Source organism: Denticeps clupeoides, chromosome 16 (genome assembly GCF_900700375.1).
Source record: "Denticeps clupeoides chromosome 16, fDenClu1.1, whole genome shotgun sequence".
Lineage (NCBI taxonomy): Eukaryota > Metazoa > Chordata > Actinopteri > Clupeiformes > Denticipitidae > Denticeps > Denticeps clupeoides.
The window spans coordinates 3,656,393-3,675,780 of NC_041722.1; the positions used below are offsets into that span (position 1 = coordinate 3,656,393).

The 19,388-nt window shown below is 42.9% G+C and overlaps 2 protein-coding genes across 9 annotated transcripts in view; both read left to right on the forward strand.

Annotated features, from left to right (window-relative positions):
• Positions 1-5,784, forward strand: part of rnf111 (ring finger protein 111) — a 35,121-nt gene extending 29,337 nt beyond the window's left edge. For 4 of the 6 annotated variants that reach the window (XM_028956296.1, XM_028956297.1, XM_028956295.1 and 1 more), the window contains 5 exons: positions 404-524; positions 1,524-1,604; positions 1,686-1,802; positions 3,280-3,383; positions 4,228-5,784. In XM_028956296.1, coding sequence (XP_028812129.1) covers positions 404-524; positions 1,524-1,604; positions 1,686-1,802; positions 3,280-3,383; positions 4,228-4,345 — 541 coding nt within the window. In that variant the 3' untranslated portion in view covers positions 4,346-5,784. The remainder of the gene's footprint in view (positions 1-403; positions 525-1,523; positions 1,605-1,685; positions 1,803-3,279; positions 3,384-4,227) is intronic. The other 2 variants (XM_028956299.1, XM_028956300.1) reach the window with 1 other exon arrangement.
• Positions 5,785-6,480: 696 nt separating this feature from the next.
• sltm (SAFB-like, transcription modulator) lies at positions 6,481-19,219 on the forward strand. Of its 3 annotated transcripts, none has more exons than XM_028955658.1 (19): positions 6,481-6,659; positions 7,958-8,045; positions 8,335-8,390; positions 8,506-8,536; positions 9,579-10,044; positions 10,660-10,703; positions 12,764-12,876; positions 13,183-13,332; positions 13,449-13,564; positions 13,642-13,811; positions 13,945-14,048; positions 14,250-14,395; positions 14,484-14,664; positions 14,759-14,883; positions 15,211-15,366; positions 15,442-15,771; positions 16,037-16,175; positions 16,283-16,440; positions 18,713-19,219. In XM_028955658.1, the coding sequence occupies exons 1-19, from the start codon at positions 6,525-6,527 to the stop codon at positions 18,816-18,818; spliced, it is 2,814 nt and encodes a 937-aa protein (XP_028811491.1). In that variant the 5' UTR covers positions 6,481-6,524; the 3' UTR covers positions 18,819-19,219. The 3 variants fall into 3 exon arrangements, with proteins under 3 accessions (XP_028811491.1, XP_028811493.1, XP_028811492.1); XM_028955660.1 differs by having other exon boundaries at positions 14,250-14,354; positions 14,458-14,664; XM_028955659.1 differs by having other exon boundaries at positions 13,645-13,811.
• The last annotated feature ends 169 nt before the right edge of the window (positions 19,220-19,388 follow it).

Here is a 19,388-nt window from a genome sequence, read left to right on the forward strand (position 1 = left end):
CTTGCTAAAGAGCTAGCTCACTTTGTCACCGTATTTTTTACTTTTTTGTAGACCTATTTACAATACAGAAGCTATAACTTACTTGCATGTCATCATTTCTAATAATTACATGGCATACATGGGTGGTAGTAGCCTAGTGGGTAAGACACTGGCCTATGAACCAGATGACTCAGGTTCAAATCCCACTTATTGCCATTGTGTCCCTGAGCAAGACCCTTAACACTAAGTGTCTCTAGTGGTACTGTCCCTGTAACTACTGATTGCAAGGCACTCTGGTTAAATGCCATAAAATGTAAATGCATGAGTTAACAGCTTAAAATGAACACAAAAAAAAAAAAGTTGTGTAATGTTTTAGTAATATTTTGCGTGATTTTCATAATACTCTACGTGTGTGCATGTGCAGGGAGCTGGGCATCGAGACTGGAGTGACGGTAGCTCCTTATCCATCAGGGCATCTTCACTCACACTTGCCTCATTACCACCACCCTCCACCCCGGCTTCACCACTTCCCTATTCCTTTCATGGTATGTCATGCCTTACTACCTTCAATCACAAATATCTACTTTTCACTCAGAGGCACACATACACACTTCCTTTTAAGATAATGCACTAATATAAAAACACACACAAAAAAAAACATGCGTGCCACCCATCTGGGCAAGAATATGCATACATTTACATAAATCAAAAGGCAAGGGCTTTTATTGGATATAGAGGCACAGATTAATGATGGGAGCCTTGTGTTTGTAACATCTGTTGTTTAGAGGGTGGTTTGTTAGGCTGCATGAATTATGCATCTCCAATTACTGACGGCCCATCAGGCATTTGAGGGGCTGCACTTATGTGGGTCTGGATGCCTTAGACCTTTTGTAAGAGCAGCCATTGCCTTTTTGCTTTCAGAACCGTGAAAAAAGATGTGCCGCACTTCTACAGGGAACATGAATTTTAACATGGGGAAATTTACAGAGAATATCAGGGAATTTCAGTAAAGGCATTTCCAGACTGCAAAGTCAGGAAATTTGATCATTTGGGTGCAAAGTCAGGGAATTATTAGGGAATTTGGTTGATAGCTTACCAAGCTTGCCAGGCAGGTGTAAATTTCAAGATATTTGGCTTGAAAATGAAGAATTGACTCAGCCAAAGGACTGTGAAGGACTGGCTCACCCAAAGTGAAAAAGTAATAGATGCATGTTGAGGTTTTGGTTTGTTCTATTCAACACTCCAAGGTGCCTATACTCAACAACAATGATGTAAATCATTGAACATTTCATTATACGGAAGGTCATGGGAAATCGGCTTTTTTGTCAGGGAAAACCATGGAAAAAGTCAGGAAATTTTAAGTCTGACATAGAGTTGGAACCCTGATTTTAATACCTCTTATTGCAAAGATCAACATTTCACAGAACTCATTTAATTGATTGGTGTGTTAATCAGTTTGTTGAGAAATGTGGTGATTAAATGCTGTCCGAACCGAATCTGAATTTAAGATTATCTGATAAGATTGTGTTGTAATTTTCTTGCAGCACACTGGCATCTCGGATATGACCTACCCCCACATTCGGTACATCTCATCTAGAATGACTGGAATCGGACGAACCTATGAGGTGAAGCGTTGCTCGTGGTTGATTTGAAATCCTGTCGTGGTAAATTCGTCGCTCTGACCGTCTGCACGTCTCTGTGTTTAGGATCTGCTGCATCTGGAAGAGAGGCTGGGTACTGTGAACCGAGGTGCCTCTCAGGGAACCATAGAGAGGTGCACCTACCCTCACAAGTACAAAAAGGTTGGAGCCCCTCCTGAAACGGTTTGTGTGTGTGAGAGAGAATGTGTTTGGATGTTCTTGTGTTTTTAAATGTTTCGCAGCGTGGCCTGCAGCGGGCATATAACATTTTGGCTGAGATAAGTCAGAGAGACTCCTGTACACATTGCTGCACCATTCCAGATTGTATTAAGTGGAAGGTTGTGGGTTCAAATACCGAACCACCGCAGTGCCACTGAGCAAGATCCAGTTTCCACACACTGCTCCCGGGCGTCTGTCATGACTGTCCTGTGCTCCCTGGGACAACACTGAAGAAAAGACACTTTGATACAATAGTAAAATAGTCAGTGTACAGCTTGTTATAACAGAGTAATTATACAAGCTCCACCCTCAAAATAACTAAACACACAGCCAGCAAAGTCTATATATAAAGATGGCCTAGGCTATGAGAACATAGCCACGTCCTGAGGCTGAGCTGCAGTTTCAGCGTTTTAACAGGGCTGGTTCCACTCAGAACAGACCTCACCATGGTTGACCCAAAGACCTTATCAGCATCATATCCAGAGATTGTCTTTTGAAAATTGAGGTATGAGCAGAGGTTGAAGGGGTGTGGGTGGTCAGCCTTGCTCAGAAAATATGCTGCACGCACTGCATCACATTGGTCTGCATGGCTGTGCCTTTTAAAAATGATTCACACAAAAGCCAGAGAATAGTTGGCTGAAGACAAGCAGACTAAAGACATTGATTACTGGAACCATGTCCTGTGGTCTGATGAGACCAAGGTTGTGTCTCCAGAGATGAACCCTATTGCGCATCCGTGTGATATGCTCAAATGTAAAATGGAGGAGTGCAAGGTCTTTAACATCCACCAGCTTCGTGATGTCACCATGGAGCGGTGAAAGAGGATCCCAGGGAGGATTTATACAGTGCATTTTTATAATGGCATTTTGGACACAATTTGGAAATTTTTTTTAGGGGTGTACTCACTTTTGTTTCTAGTAGTTTAAACATTACTGGCTATGGGTTTAGTTATTTTGTGGGGACAGCAAATTTACGCAAGCTGTACACTGACTGCTTTGCATTATATTAATGGTTCTATCTTCAGTGTTGTCCCAAGTAAAGATATAATAAAATATTTACAAAAATGTGTTCTCACTTTTGTGAGATTTTGTGTGAGTGTACACAGGAGATATTCCTACACACATAATGTCCATAATGTTTTTTCCCCCCTACATTAATGTATCATAGATGAGCTCTGTTGATTACAAATCCTCCTGAACAGCTAAAGGGTTATGACCCTGTTGGGTTCATCGAACCTCGTGAACCATTTTTGTTTTTCGTAGCCGCAGTAAAGGAGCTTAGAAAATAATATATGTAATGTAGGGCTTAGATGAGCAGCATTTGTTATGAGCCAGGAAACCTTTTTGGGTGTAAAAAAATTTATGCATATTGAAGAGCTGTGAAGTGTGTTTGTTTCCTGCTGTAAATCTTTAATGACGTGTGCTTTGTTTCTCCACAACAGAGAAAGCTGCATGGAAAGCAAGATGAAGAAGAGGGGGCCGAGGAAGACACAGAGGAGAAGTGCACCATCTGTCTCTCTATACTAGAAGAAGGGGAGGACGTACGGTAAATATCAGTCTGGGTCTATTTAAGTGGTAGTGGTAGGAAAGGCCCTCAGCTCAGATTTCTCATAGTTTTTGCATACACTGTAAACAATAGTAGCTGGAGTACGAAAATTGAATGGGTTTTGTCCAAGTGAGCTCTTCTACCTCCTGGTGCTCAAAGAGGAAATTGCACGTTTTTATTCTAAATGCGTAAAAGGTCTTCCATTTTGTGTTCAGACTATTGTCTTTGCTCAATGCATATATGCATGTTTTATTATTTTTAAATGGTTTGTACAAGATCAGCTATAAAGGTCCCCTGATGTGAATTTTTTGGTTTTTATATCAGTCTTATCGGCCCCCTAATACTGTATCTGAAGTCTCTTTCCGAAATTCAGCCGTGATTCAGAATTACAGCCACTTTGATCCAGTCCCACAATGAGATTTGCCCAGGACGCACCATTTCGGTGTCTGTAACTTTAAAAGCTAATCCAGTGCTGACCAAAGGAGAATGGGTTCCCCTCGCTGAGTTTTGGTTCCTCTCAAGGTTTTCTTCCTGATAAATGAGGCAAAAAAATGGGTTTGTTTTCATTTATACATCTAATCACCTAGCAACTACAATACTTCACACATTTTCAAGCCATGCCGGTCAGCGGAGTTACTTTTTTAGGGAAGGGGTGTGAAATTCTCTTGGCGGAGAAAGCATGAGAAAGGGGAGGTAACCTTTCCCCTTATGATGATGTAATCAGTATCAATGTTAAATAATCTCACAAAGGGAATTTTTCATAATAGGGGACCTTTTAAAGGCAAATAGATTCGGCTTCTTTGCCATCTCATTTGTGACACTTTTCTCTCTTCTCTCTTCCCAGACGTCTTCCTTGTATGCACCTCTTCCACCAGTTGTGTGTTGATCAGTGGCTCCTCACCAATAAGAAGTGCCCAATCTGTAGAGTGGACATAGAGGCCCAACTGTCCGCTCAGAGTTGATGCTGTTTTTTTAGCAACTGTTTTTTTTTTTTTTTTTTTGGGTGGGGGGGCATGGACATTTTTATTTCTCTTGTTTGTTTTGTTTTTGTTTGTTTCCTTCAGTAATGCATTCAACCAAAGATGGCATGAATAACCTAGGCAGAGTCGATTTTGGGGGTAAAAATAAAAGAAGGCCGTTGAAGTCCAGTGCCAGATATCACTTAGTGTCACACTGCTAGAATCTCCATTAAGCATTTTGAATTTCATTGTATTTATATAAAGCTTTTTATGTAGCTTTTATTGTTATTTTTTTCATGTGTCATTTTATATTTGCATGGTTCCTTGCAATGCATTTCTTTGCACATATTATATTGAACTAGGCCAGCCAAGGCCTACCAACTTGCAGGCAAGGACAGCCGCCCTGGTAAAGAAGCATTTTGTATACACAACGCCTTGCTTCTCTGCATTACCGGACTAGAATGTCAGCCTCCATTTAAACAACATTGCAGGACTCATTTTATTGATCGTTGTGTTAATTAGTTTGTTTTAGAAATGTGATGTGTTAGCTTTTTCTTTTTTTTTCAATCAAGACATTCCTTAATTGGGGAGGGGGGGGGCATCTTTGACGAATCAGATGCTGTAATTAATGTCGCCACCATGGCAGCATGCCGCAGGGTCAGCCAACCTCCCAGGAAATGCACATGCTCGTCTCCCATCAGACTTTTCCCAGCACCTTGGTTTGACCACACATCTAACACACTTTGTCTAGGTATTTTTGGAAGAGGGAGAGAAAAAAAAAAAAAAAAAAAAGAATGTCACCTCTCTGTTCCAACTGTTCTCACTCTCTTTGTCTTTTTCTCATGGACTGATTTGCTGGTGCAGGGTATTGGGCAGCACCCTCTGAAATGCCCTTTGTGGACTCTTGAATGACACTGGGTTCCTAAACCACCCTGAGCATATGGACACAAGCCAGTTTCATATGACCCAGGATTCTGTTCATGAGGAAACGTCGTGTTGAATGAATCAGGCTTCTTTTTTCCCTGAAGGATATACGGAAACCAGGACTACTTGCTGACTACTTGCTTTACTTGCTGAAAATTCTTTCACCATGCTGATTATTATTTTCGGTCTGTTTTATTAACCGTGCAGCATTTGAAACCTCCGTGTTGCTGCTTTGGAAACTTAAACACTAATATTATTCTCGTCTAGCTAACTTGCATATACTTGCACATGAGCGAGGAGGACAGGTGTGCTGTGAGAGTGACAAGGCCGCATATTTCCACTCTGATTGCCGAGTTGTAGAGGAAAAAAAATGATGTAACTGTAATCATTTGGAATGGAGTGTTGGAATGCAGTACTTATGGCAGGTATCCATGCATTCATAGACTTAATGGCCCCAGGAGAACATCCTGTGGGCTTTATATTAGTTTTAAAATATTAATAAAGTTAGGTAACTCTTTCTTGTGTGTTTTTTTTTTCTTGTTTGTTTGTGTAAATAAAACCTCTAAGATATATTTTAAACTTTTCATAGTATTGTCCAGCCCTGTTCTGTATTAACACCCACCGACTTTTTATAACTTTTTATCGGCCTTTAATTGGTCTTGGTAAGGATAAAGAGTTGTTTTTTTTTTTTATTTGTACTAAAAATCGTCAACCGGAACATCCGCGTAGGGCTACAAACGCAGCAAAGCAAAGTGGACGTCATGACGTCATGACGCAACTAACTCGCGTACATAGATGTACGATGTCTAGATTGGTATCCTAATAGTTTGTACATTCAAGATGGCTAGGTTTTTTCAAATGTATATTTAATTTCTCAATAGTCTCTCTGCTCTTGTAACATTTTAAAGATAATATAATCCGCGAAGATTTCATAAGGATTACGAGAGGTTGTGAAGTGGCAACCGTCTGATTTATTGCTTTCAATCGTCAATGTTGTAGTCCACTTAAAAGGTTTTACACGACATCTCTTTTAAAGTGGGTATATCAATACACAATAAATATTTACCAAAATATAACATTGTCTTTCACAAATTCTTTATTATGTGGACTTTCAAAATGGCGTGGCCACTGATTTACAAGGTGACATCCGCTCAACGCTTCATTTCTACGCGCGTTAACCTCCGGGACGTGACGTCGCCCCTGCGGCCGGACGCTCAGCGGGATCTTGCGTCGCCCCCGTGTCGGTCGGGCTGCTAAAATGGCGTCGGGTGCCATTTCAGCGGAGTGTAAGAAAGTAACCGAGTTGCGCGTCATTGACCTGAAAAGCGAACTGAAGCGCCGGAGCTTGGACGTCGCGGGCGTGAAGAACGTTCTCGTGGCGAGGCTGAAGCAGGTGCGGCGGGTTGCGTTGGCGCGCTTTCTTGCATGCTAATCGGCGAGGCTAACGCTAGCGCCCTGCGTCGTTGCCAGTTAGCTCGCTATCGTCAGCAAAACCAGCTGAGCTTTCGGTGGAACATAGTTCGTTTGTGATTAAAATGTACTATACGTACTATAAACATGCTAATACATGCGTTTCGCGTTCTGGTTAAACGTGTCGCAGGACGCGGTGTGCGAGAACCTCGTCCCCATCCACACTGAGACGTGCTCCAGTTTAATTCGAATTTGGGTGTTTCGTTTTGCACCATTAACATCGATTGAATTAGCGTTCTGCGGACATTTGGTGAATTCCTGTCAGTGCATGTAACTCTGAGCTGCTGTATTAGGAACTAAACGTTTCGTGGTCGAACGTAGCTTTAGAACGGCACCATCCGACGCTGTCTACGTGCTTTAAATAAGAACATTTTCCATTTTGTCTACAGAAATACGTCCACGCCAGGCAGGACGAGAAGCTGCTGGCGTTTTGTGGAATGCTTTGTCTAGAATAAACTGGCATATTGCTAACTGCGAAGTAGGTCTAGATTTCCCACCATTACACTGGATGTTCGTGTTCATTCGTATTCATATTCAGTGACTTATGATGAGCGAATGTCCCGTGGAAAAAGTGTTTCTATGTATGAATTTGGCTGGTCACGATACTGACATTTCAAATAAGATACTACAGGGGGAGAAAACCCACACGGGAACTTTTTTAAACAAATAACGGTGGTTTTGAAAGGTCTGAGCACCATATATATGTATATTACATAAAGAAATGAGTGAATAGCTAACGAATGCCTGAATAAATATGTTAAGTAATAAATGATTGAAATTAATTTTAATGTTGAGCCAAACAGCCCAAAAAAAGAACTCCTCGCTTCTTTTGCCGCAGAAGGGAAAAATATATGCGCGTTGAGCAATTACAGCAGTGTATGGGTCAGGCCCGAGCCAGACAAGTACAGAATTGCCCATCAAATGAACATTTTTATTCCAAAATGTGCATTTAGGAAAGGATAAACTGGAAGTTCGTGTTTACTGCACAGACTTGACTTGAGCCCAAACCGAAGACAGCACTCTTTTCTTTTTACAAGCTTGGTGCTGCAGAATTGTTTAAAGTGTGTCTCATGTAAACATTGGGTCCTCCAGGTCGCTGGGGGAGGGGCTGCCCGATGCAATGCCTGTTGAAAAGTGTTGTAGTCTGCCGGAGATTTGACAATCAGCAGATGCAAAACTGGAAATTAAGAAATGATATGAGTGCTAACGTCTGCATTTCAGGCCATTGAGGAGGAAGGCGGGGATCCAGACAACATCGAGATTCCGGTCTCTGCAGACTCGTCTAACCGAAAAAATGTTAAAACAAAAGGTGACCATTATTTATTTATCAGGAGAAACATTTATTAAGTCAAATATTTTTTGCTTGCTGGATTGTATTTAAGATCCACCTGTATGTAAGAATAACATTCACATCCACCGGGTTTATGTGTTAATAGTTGAACTGAATGTTTGATCTCCTTCCTGCGGTGCATGGTGTTATATTTGAGTTGGAATGTGAGGAATGCATACGTATAAACGGTTATCAGTACTGAACAGTGTTGTGTTGGTTTTAATGGTCTGTAAACAATCTTCACATTTTTTTTTTTTTTTTGCAACAGGAAAGAAGATGGACTCAGACACTGACACCTTGGCTGAGGAGGAGTCCTTCTCCAAGGTGCGTTTTATGTCTTATTTATATTCAATACTTCATTCCCCACATTTAACCTCCTGAATTTCCTAGTCCATATACCCCCATAACGTTCTTGTTGTGTGGTATGCTTTATTTTTAGGATACGGAGGAGGAGGAGGAGTCTGAGAAAGGTATGATTTTTAGCAAATTCCTTTCAGGTTTTAACCTAAACTCTTCGGGTTTGCAGGTGCTTTTAGGAAATCTTCAAGAACCATGTTGCTTGTGCATTTCTTGACATATGTGCTCAGGAGACACATCAAAACGAAATCTCATTGTAAAGAAGATGAACGTTGGACTCATCTTCTCTGGCAATAACTCGCCACTCTCGTCTCTGAAATACATCGACGTAGGACAGCGCACGTTCACGGCACGGACAACGGCCTAGCACCGCGGACAACGGCCTAGTACCGCACACGTTCACTCTGCGGACAACGGCCTAGCACCTTGGACAACAGCCTAGCACCACGCACGTTCACGCCACGGACAATGGCCTAGGACCGCAGCCAACGGCCTAGCACCGTACACGTTCACGCCGCGGACAACGGCCTAGGACTGCGGACAACGGCCTAGCACCACGCATGTTCACGCCGGGGACATCAGTCCTGTTTACCGAGGAGGACACGCACCCCTACATACATCAAATATTCAAGTCTTAGTCTGGACGTCAGGTACTTTGCCCAACCTATGACTTACAAATGACTGGAGGATTCTGAGGATCAAAGGAACTCAATCACGTTTGCAATTGAGAGACTAGTAGGATCTCCATGATGAACGAAGACAGATGAAGTTTCCGTTCCAGTCTGAGATCAGGATGTCCAATGGCCAGGACATTTTGGAAATTTTTTGCTCCAATTCCCTTTCACTGCACCTAGAAGATGAAGGATGGATGAACAGCAGAAGAGTGGTGGGAGCAGAAGCATGATTGCCTCCCACTAACGGTTGTCCATAGAAGTGTTGATGGTTAAGATGTGAAGAATGTTGGGTCCCTTCCGCTGCCAACCACAGATTTTTTTTTGCAATGCACAATGTATGTTTTGTGTCTGTGGTTTTTCTCCCCCCTTCGATGACCTCTAATGCTAAACTTGCTTTCTATTGTTTCTAGGTCACTTAGCACGGCATGTGTTGTTAAATATTGTGTTTTTGCCATGTTCTATCCCCTGTTAAATCCCTCAGATATAACTGATACTGATGATGGTACTCGTGAAAATTCTAAATCCTTCCCCTGTGAAGATGGCCCCCCGGAGGCCGATAGCGTTGAGGGGCTGGAATGCGAAGCGACCAGCTGCGTTAAAGAAGTCGAGGATGATAACATATCCGTCACTATCCAGGCCGAAGATGCCATCACATTGGATGTTGATGGCGATGACCTCCTGGAAACAGGTAAACATGTGAAACTTCCAGATTCAGAGGCAGAGAAGTGCCACGATGAGCCAGAGGCCTCTTCTGAGATGACCCTGGAGAATGACAAGCTAGAAGCCAAGGACGGCCACAAAGATGGTAAGAAAGACGATGGCCTGAAGGTTGACCCCAACAAGAAGGAGTGCAGAGAGGCATTGAAGAAAGCCGAAACAGGAGACAAAGAAAAGGATTCTGGGAAGAAAGGCCCCTCATCAACTGGGGCAACAGGTCAAGCAAAGAGGTTTGTCTTTCTATGTCAGTTCTTTAAGATACTACTTCTACCAAGTTCCAGCTCACTAAGAAAAGCACAGCTTGTGGGTAGCATCAAGATTTTTCCCCCCCAATTAAAATGATTGGTGTTCCTAATCCAGCCATTTTATTACTTTTTTTTTTTTTTTTTTTTTTAACTTTTTCTTTTTCAAGTTGAACAATAAGTGACGAGGAGATGAGCACAACACACTTTTTGCAGTTTTCACAACACTTTATTTGTCTTTGCCTGTTCCTACTTATGGGTTTTAAAGAGAGCAGTAGTCCCTGTGATGTCAGAATGTTGGTCAGAATTCATTGCCGTGATTTGCTGTGAAGTTGAACCCAACTCCAGAGGATTGCATTGGTCATGGGAATAAATTGGCAGAAAACCTCACCCAAGTTTCACCTGCGGAAAAACAATGATGACGCCTTTTATTCTACTTGTTTCCAAGCCTTGCAAATGGGGATTTCTTTGCTTTCAACTTTTTAAAAATGTTTTAATTTTTTTTTTACCCCCTCAACTCAGAGGTGTCTGTTATCCGTTTCATGTTCTGCTTCTCATTCTCTGTTTCTTCCCCCCTTGGTTACTGAAATTGCATCATCATAGTTCTTCAAAAGACAAGGATGGAAAAGCCACAAAAGATGACAAAGGTAAATGACTTTTTAGATTCAGCTGGGTGATTATACGATCATGATAAACTTCTGCATCATCTTGGTGATCAGCTTTGGGCATTTTCACAATGGCTGAAAAATGACTAAAATTAGTATAATTTGTATGTGTTTACTAGGCGTGTATTGGCAATACATGGGTCATGATACGATTATATCACAATAAATGTAAACAGATGCGGTGATTGGTCTGTCATGTTTTGAGAATTAATGCCAAGCAGTAATTGAAAGTACCCAGAAACGCAGCGCCGCTGATTCTAATCTCTCATTAAAGCAAACGCTCGAAAGCACTTCCTGGTGGACCTAGATGTGTATATATCAATATTTCATATCCCTGTATTGATATACAATATTGCAATACTGTATATTACTGTCAGTATTTTCTACCACCCCTACAGAACTACAACTTTGATTTTGAATTTTAACCTCATTGTCTTTGCATTTTAACACATTAAATGAGTGGACACCAAAAATGTTAAGATAAAATAAGATTGAAAATAGGATATTTAAGTGCCCACTTAGTTCTCTAAGGCTGGTGTGGTGCACCAGAAGACTGATCTGAAATGTTCATATGCTCACAGACATTCGTTATAATCAGTGAACACTGCATTAAAGAAAATGTCAGTATGATGTTAATAAACTAAACTCAAATATTATTTGCATGGTCCACTATACCCCCACGGAAACCCCAAACCCCACGTAAAACCCCAATTCTCATCTCTGCTGACTTCACTAAAGAACACTTGAGATATATATATATATATATATATATATATATATATATATATATATATATATATATATATATATATATATATATATATATATATATATATATACACAAATATATTGATGTTTGATGTCCTTGTATTGTTACAATATCACTTAAAAAACAACACATTTTGATATATTGCTTAATCGATATTTAACACCCCTGGTGTTTACTTTACATTTACATTTACGGCATTTATCAGACGCCCTTATCCAGAGCGACTTACAATCAGTAGTTACAGGGACAGTCTCCCTGGAGCAATTTAGGGTTAAGTGTCTTGCTCAGGGACACAATGGTAGTAAGCAGGATTTGAACCTGGGTCTTCTGGTTCATAGGCGAGTGTGTTACCCGCTAGGCTACTACCAGCTTTTAAATGGGAACTCCTTTAAAATTCTTGGAGTTTCCCACACTTTGGGGCAGTGGTGCCCTAGCGGCAGTTCGATGACCTTCTCATCTGCTTCCTTAGCCAAGTTGCCACTGAGCAAAGTACTGTCACCACACACTGCTCCCTGGGTGCCTTTCATGGCTGCCCACTGGTTAAATACAGAGATAACATTTTATTGTGTGCAGTGTGCATTTCTTGTTGTGTATCACAATAACAATCACTTCACTTCCACGTTGATAGCGGTTCCCTAATGCCTGCAAATTGAATAAAATATCCCAGAAACTAGAGCAAGCAAACAAGAACATGCATACGATACAGTATGCAAACCTGGACAAATGCAGTTGATGCAAGGTCTTAAATTTGATGAAACCCTAACCCTTAAAAATGTATAAACCTGCAGAAACCCTGAAAAGAGCATCCTGCTTGGCTCATCTTGTCATGTAAATAGATTTCAAAGCACTTTTTTATTACACTTCTTGAGGACTGAAGTAATAACAATGTTGAAAAATGGTACCTGGTATCGGTTCAATGGAGCCTCATGGCAGAAGGAGATTGCCCCAAAATATGACATCATAAAACACATTTCACCTCAGACTACAGGTTTTTGCAGTTTGGGACATCTGGCCTGCTGAGGCACTGGAATATGGAAGCATCAGAAGAGCCACGTGACCTGGTTCACTGTATACCTAGGAAAGAGTGAAACTGGGTAGAGGAGGTTTTATATGTTAATAAACTGCTAATTATCTCTGTTGTGTGAATCAGTCTGGAAATATATCAGAAAAAAATAATTGTGATTTAACACCCCCCACCCCAACTAACCTTCTGTTACAAATTGCAATCTCTGTAGAATTAGCAGAATTTACAGTTTAATGCTATTATTTTCAGGTGGCGCAAGCAGTGGAAGCACTAGCAGCTCTTCTCGTAACCTGTGGGTGAGCGGTCTGTCCTCTAACACCAAAGCTGCAGATCTGAAGAACCTGTTTGGCAAATATGGAAAGGTATGTCTGGAATGATCAGATAGACATTAGACAATGATGTGTTGACCTGTTTTTCACATTTCTATAATATATACAATATATACAAAAATGATTTGAATTGTCTTCAGTTTCTTTGTCTTAGTCAAGCATTTACACATTGCGTTTTTTGAGGGTGGTGCACACTCACTGTGTATCATGTGTTTGCTGAGGCCCAGTTCCATCTGCTGGAGATAAAAGATGGGTAGCAAAATGACAGTTGTGACTTATGGGCGCACACACACACACATTTTCTCATGTGGTGAGGATCCATTCCTGTCCAAAACACAGGTATTCAGTGCAAAAGTTGTGACCAATGCTCGGAGTCCTGGGTCCAAATGCTACGGATTAGTGACCATGTCCTCCAGTGCAGAGGTGGCCCGATGCATTTCTCACCTGGACCGGACGGAACTGCATGGACAGCAGATATCTGTGGACAGGGTAACCATGGATGCACTTTTTTTTCTGGCCGTTTTAAATTCAGTGTCTGGAAATTGTACGCTGAATCACACATCAGATTCTGTGAGTCATGGATGTTGTGCCGTTTGTCATTTCAGGTTCAGAGTGACCCGTTTAAGAAAGATTTCTCAAAGAAAGAAGGTGAAGATAAAACCAGCTCTGGCAAAGCATCGGGGGACAAGCGTGCATCTATTGGTGCGAAGATCCTCAGCAAGTAAGTTCCACTCTGGCACATGGCACTTGCAAAGGTAATTTAAATGTGCATTTCATTTATCCCCTCCTTTCTATCAGTAGAATACCAATTTCTTCCAAAAAGGAAGAGAAAAAGACAGAGAAACCTGCAGAGAAGGATGGCAAAGAAGCTTCCAAAAAACCTGAATCAAAGTGCATCAAACCAGAAACCCAATCTTCCAGCTCAGCACCTGATGCTTCCAAGAAGGATGACAAGAAGAAGCATGGACGTATGTTTGGTCATTATAACAGGGTGTATAGCTGGTGTAGGTTAATTAGGATTGTTGTATTGCATGAAAATTGTAAAAGAAGAAGCAGTAAGGCTTGACCCTCTCTAAAGCTATTTGTGGTGATATTTTGCAGGCTCAAAGAGTCCTGGGAAAATGATGTTGATGGACCAGCCTAAAGGAGAGCTCTTCAAAAAAGTCAGGCCCCTGTTCCGAAGGGGCAGGTTTGACATGCACAAGGTATGCAGCCGCCCTCCAAAACATTGATTTCTTTTTTCATTAGTTTAAGAAACCTGGAGTCTTAGCCTGTTTCCTTGGTCCTGGAATGACTTATGTATCCCTGCATTAGAATAAACTTCCCAGAAGATAAGATTAGAATTGTATGGCCTTATGTAGACCTCAGATCCACAACTGTAGTACTGAGCATGCTTGCTCTTTCAGCAAATTGATATGAGGAACAAAGGGCGCATGTTCCCACCCAAAGGCGGCAGCAAGGACATCCTCCCGTTTGAGAAGATGAAGGAGCAGAAGATGCGCGAGAGGCTGGTGAGGTTGGAGCGCTACCACCGAGCCATGGAGCTTCGCAGGTATGATCATATTAACCTAAAAAAATTGTTGTTCATATTCAATTTGTTTGCGGTTTGTGAAGGTTTTTGCTGACTTAATGGCTGCTAGGCGACGTGAAATGGCTGAGCGAGAGCGTCGAGAGCGGGAGCGTCTCCGTCTCCTCCGTGAGCGGGAGGAGAGAGAGAACCTGCTGAGAGAACGTCAGCGACTGGAAGTGGAGAGACAGAAACTGGAGAGGGAGCGCATGGAGAGAGAGAGACTGGAGAGAGAGCGCATCCGCATAGAGCAGGTAGAAATACGGCACTTTACGTACCGCTGCCGTGGCCACACACCACACATACAGACAGATTGAGAGAAGGTTTACACGAGCGCGTGCGTTTCAGGAGCGGCGGAAGGAGGCGGAGCGCATGGCTCGTGAGAGGGAGGAGCTGAGGAGGCAGCAGGAACAGCTGCGGTACGAGCAAGAGAAGAGAAATAACCTGAAAAGGAGCAGAGATGTGGACAACCGGTAAGCAACGGCATGCAAACATGTAGACATTTGCTTAGTTAAGGGGCAGCACTGACAATGTGACGATGGGGCAGTGGTGGCCTAGCGGTTAAGGAAGCGGCCCCGTAATCAGAAGGTCGCCGGTTCCAATCCCGTGCTAGGTGCTACTGAGGTGTCACTGAGCAAAGCACCGTCCCCACACACTGCTCCCCAGGTGCCTGTCATGGCTGCCCACTGCACACTCAGGGTGATGGGTTGAATGCAGAGGGCACATTTCATTGTGTGCAAAGTGTGCTGTGCTGCTGTGTATCACATGTGACAATCACTTTCACTTTCCATCTCATGCAGGAGGGATGACCCCTACTGGAATGGCGGTAAAAAGGTCCAGACAGAACCTCAGGGCTCCGACTACAGCCGTCAGCAGAACCGATTCAACAACTTCAACCCTCGCGAACGAACACGCTTCCCCGACAGCAACACTGTGGAGCCAAGTAATTTTGAAAGGTACTACAATACTGATGCCAGGTTTAATAAAAACTTATTGGACCGTTTATGATACTTATTGCTTTTACCATCTAGGCGTGGCCGCTTCGACAGTGACTCTGACAGTAAGAAGAATCGACCAGCACAGCGGCGAGACTGCTCCAATTTCGACCGTTACCCCAAAAGCTTTGACAACGTCAGGAGGCCAGAGCCGCCGCCTCCACCTCCCCCTCAGCGCACAGAAATGCGCGACAGCGACAGGCGTGACATTCGTGACAGAGATCAGCGAAGGCCAGTGCCGATGCCGGATCGGCCGGCCCCTGGCAGGGCCCCACCACCCGCCATGTCTCACACTCGTTCTCCACGCGATGCGGGACACGCAGGGTGGAAGAACGACGCCGTTGGTACCAACAAAGGAGACATCCGGTAAATAACCGAACAGTCACAACAGGATTTCACCACGTATTTCCCGTGAGCTCAAGTAGGGTTCCAGCGGTAGAAAAGAAACTACATTTTTGTAAATTTTTACTTTTTTTTTTTTTTTTTTTTTTTTAATTTGCTCAGAAATTTCAGAGAATGTGTGGCCGTGAAAATTTGGGAAATTAATGGAAATTCTTTTCTAAGAATGTGTAAGAACCCTTAAGTAGGCACCATGCTTTAATCCTTTTAATTGCATATTGTTTTTCTGCAGCGGAGCGGTCCGGATGCGTCCAGAACGTTCCGGTCGAGAAGGTCCAGGCCCGGCAATCAGAGGTGCTTCTTCAGCCAGTCGAGGAATCTCCAACTTCAGCAGCAGAGAGTCCACCAGACCACTGGTCATAGGAGATCAAGTCAGTTCTCATGTTTAATCAGAAACATTTTACTGGAAATCTACACGAATTGTTGCTGTTCTGATGTAAAATTGGCTGACTGTGGGGGGCGGTTTTGGTGTTGGCAGCATTTTGGTGGCGGTCGGCAGGTGGTTGTCGAGAGGCACGGTCGTGATCAAGGCCCCAGGAAGGACTGGCACAGCGGGGGCCCTTCCCAGAGCTCTCCTTTCCCAGATAGTCGTAGGTTGGGAGATGGCCGGCCCAGCATGATGACTCCTCACTCCAGGTAACTTGGTTACTCAACAAAAGACTGTTCTGCTCTTATCAGGAGGAACAAAAATGAATCTGTGGTACTCTAACCCCACCCATGTACTGTATAGTTACAAAGTGTAAATGGGTAATTGTTGTAGAAGCTTGCCTATGGATGTATGGTATGTAATAAAGTATAACAACACTCATACAGAGTAAATTCATAGAACAATACCGCCCTGACTTTTCTAGACCTCTGAAGGTCTGCTGTGGTAAACCAAGCAGTCAGCTGCAAGTTGTCTTGTGTCCAGGGAAAGATGAACAAGATTGAGATCAGGAGAATTTGGAGCTCAAGCTAACACTCATTGGCTTTTGGCCTTTCTTGAGGAAGTGGCACATTACTCTGCTAATAGAGGACTCTGCCATCAAGGAAGAGGTGTCCTCAGTCGTTATGTGACCCGCCCGTTTGCCCAAAAAAATAGTTCATCTCTGTGGTGAAGGGGGGGGACATCAGATATTGCATTGACCTTGTTAATACATTAATTATTAGTAGTGAATTTAAACTTATCTAATGTTACCTGGACATAAAGAGGCATGGCACAGTTACAGGAATTAAGTTTCTAATTTATTTACATGGGTAGATTACTATTTTAATATTACATGGAAATATTGTAAAAATGGTACCAATGTTACACAATGACAATGACTTCATTAAAACAAGAAAGAGAGCAAAATCCAGACCGGGAGTGTGAGCCTCAGGGAAGAATCGGGAAAGAAGAGTCCAGAAGCTGGGGGAGAAGGTCTGAACACCTCCTTTTATACTGGACACTATCAGAGTCTTTTACTGGAAGCAATCAGATTGTCTTTTGATGGACTTTGGACCACTGCAGACCAGGAGCAGCCCTAAAGAGAGCTACATTTTTGGATGTGCTGTGACCCAGCTTTCTACCAGTCACTATTTTGTCCTTCTTAGATCAGCACCATCATGACACGGATCCGTTTTTGGCAATTAACACCTCAAAGAACAAAATGTTCACTTGCTGCCGAATATAAACTGCTCAAAAAAAAGCAGTTAAACAACACAATGTTACTCCAAGCCAATCACACGTCTGTGAAATCAAACTGTCCACTTAGGAAGCAACACTGATGGACAATCAATTTCACATGCTGTTGTGCAAATGGAATAGTCATCAGGTGGAAATTACAGGCAACTAGCAAGACGTCCCCAATAAAGGTGTGGTCCTGCAGGTGGAGGCTGATGTTTTTGTCACTTTTGAATGCTGGTGGTGCTTTCACTGTGGAAGCATGAAACTGATTCTACAACCCACACAACTGGCCCAGGTAGGGCCGCTCATCCAGGACAGTACATCAATGCGAGCTGCGTCGTTCCAGATCATGGCGACGTGGAGGAGGCTGTAGGAGGGCAACAACCCAGCAGCAGGACCGCTACCTCCGCCTCTGTGCAAGGAGGAGCAGTGCCAGAGCCCTGCTCAAATGATCAGAAACAGACTCCATGAGGGTCTGTCGTCCATAGGTGGGGCTTGTGCCTACAGCCCAACACCATGCAGAACGTTTGGCATTGGCCAGAGAACCCCAAGATTGGCAAATTTGCCCTGTGCTCTACACAGATGAAAGCAGGTTCACACTGAGCATAGACGTGACAGTCAGATGACATGGAGAATGTTCTGCTGCCTGCAAGACTTTCCAGCATGGCAGTGGGTCAGTAATGGTGTGTGTGTGTGTGTGTGTGTGTGGGGAGGGGTGGGGCACACAGCCCTTCATGTGCTGGCTAGAGGAAGCCTGACTGCCATTAGGCACTGAGATGAGATCCTCAGACCCCTGCACTGGTGCGGTTGGCCCTGGGTTCCTCCTCATGCAAGACATCGCTAGACCTCATGTTGCTGGAGTGCGTCAGCAGTTCCTGCAAGATGAAGGCATTGATGCTACTGACTGGCCTGCTCGTTCCCCAGACCATCTGCCAGGCCACACAGGCATGTGGAGGCCACGCACACACTACTGAGCCTCATTTTGACTTGTTACATCAAAGTTGGAACAGCCTGTAGTGTGTTTTTCCACTTTAATTTTGAGTGCGACTCCAAATCCAGGTCGATAAATTTGATTTCCATCGATAATATTTGTGTGTTTTTGTTGTCAGCACAAATTATTTAATTCATTCAGATCCAGGAGGTCTTGTTTTTGTGTACATGTATTTGACTTTATCCACACTTGTACCTCTGACTAAATAACATAATGAGCATATGTGTGTGAGATTGAACATTTACTGTTTTTTTTATTTTTTCTTTCCTCAGTCATTCTTCCTCTGGGATGAATAGGATAGTGCAGATCACCAGCAGTTCCATGTCAAGTAGCAGTGTTGGATACAAGCCCTTCAAAAGCGCCCCACGGCGCTTCTAGTTCTCCCAGCCCCCCGAGTCTACTCGACTTTCACCTTTTTGCAGCTGAAAATAAAGCATTTTTATAACTTAATTTTTCTTTTTTAAACTTGAACTTTTGTGTTTTTATGGCTGTAAAGGTTTGCTTTTTTTTTTTTTTTTTTTTTTTTGTATAGAGGTGTAATGCCTGAATCTAGGGTTTCCTAACAGTTATATTGTGACCTTTTGACCCAGTGCACATGTGTGTTTAACTCTTACACACTGGAGAACCTGTACAGCTTTAGTTCTTTTGTAGGAGTTGCTTGTCCTCCATCTTCTCCCGGCTACTTCCCGTACGTGTGGAGTCACCTTCTATTTCATCACGTCCCATTTCAATACGTTGTTGATACTCATGGAATTTAAATTAAAAGAACTTGAACAGTTCATGTCCTGGTTGTGCTTTGATGGTTCCAATAAGAGACGAGACATGCGGCGTATTTTCTTTCTTTTTAATTAGTGAAAAGAATACAAAGCAGCAGTTTCCACTGACCAGCCGCGTGTTCAGGTTGAAGTGACCGCTGAACGTTTTCTGTTTACTTGGATGTCTGGTCTA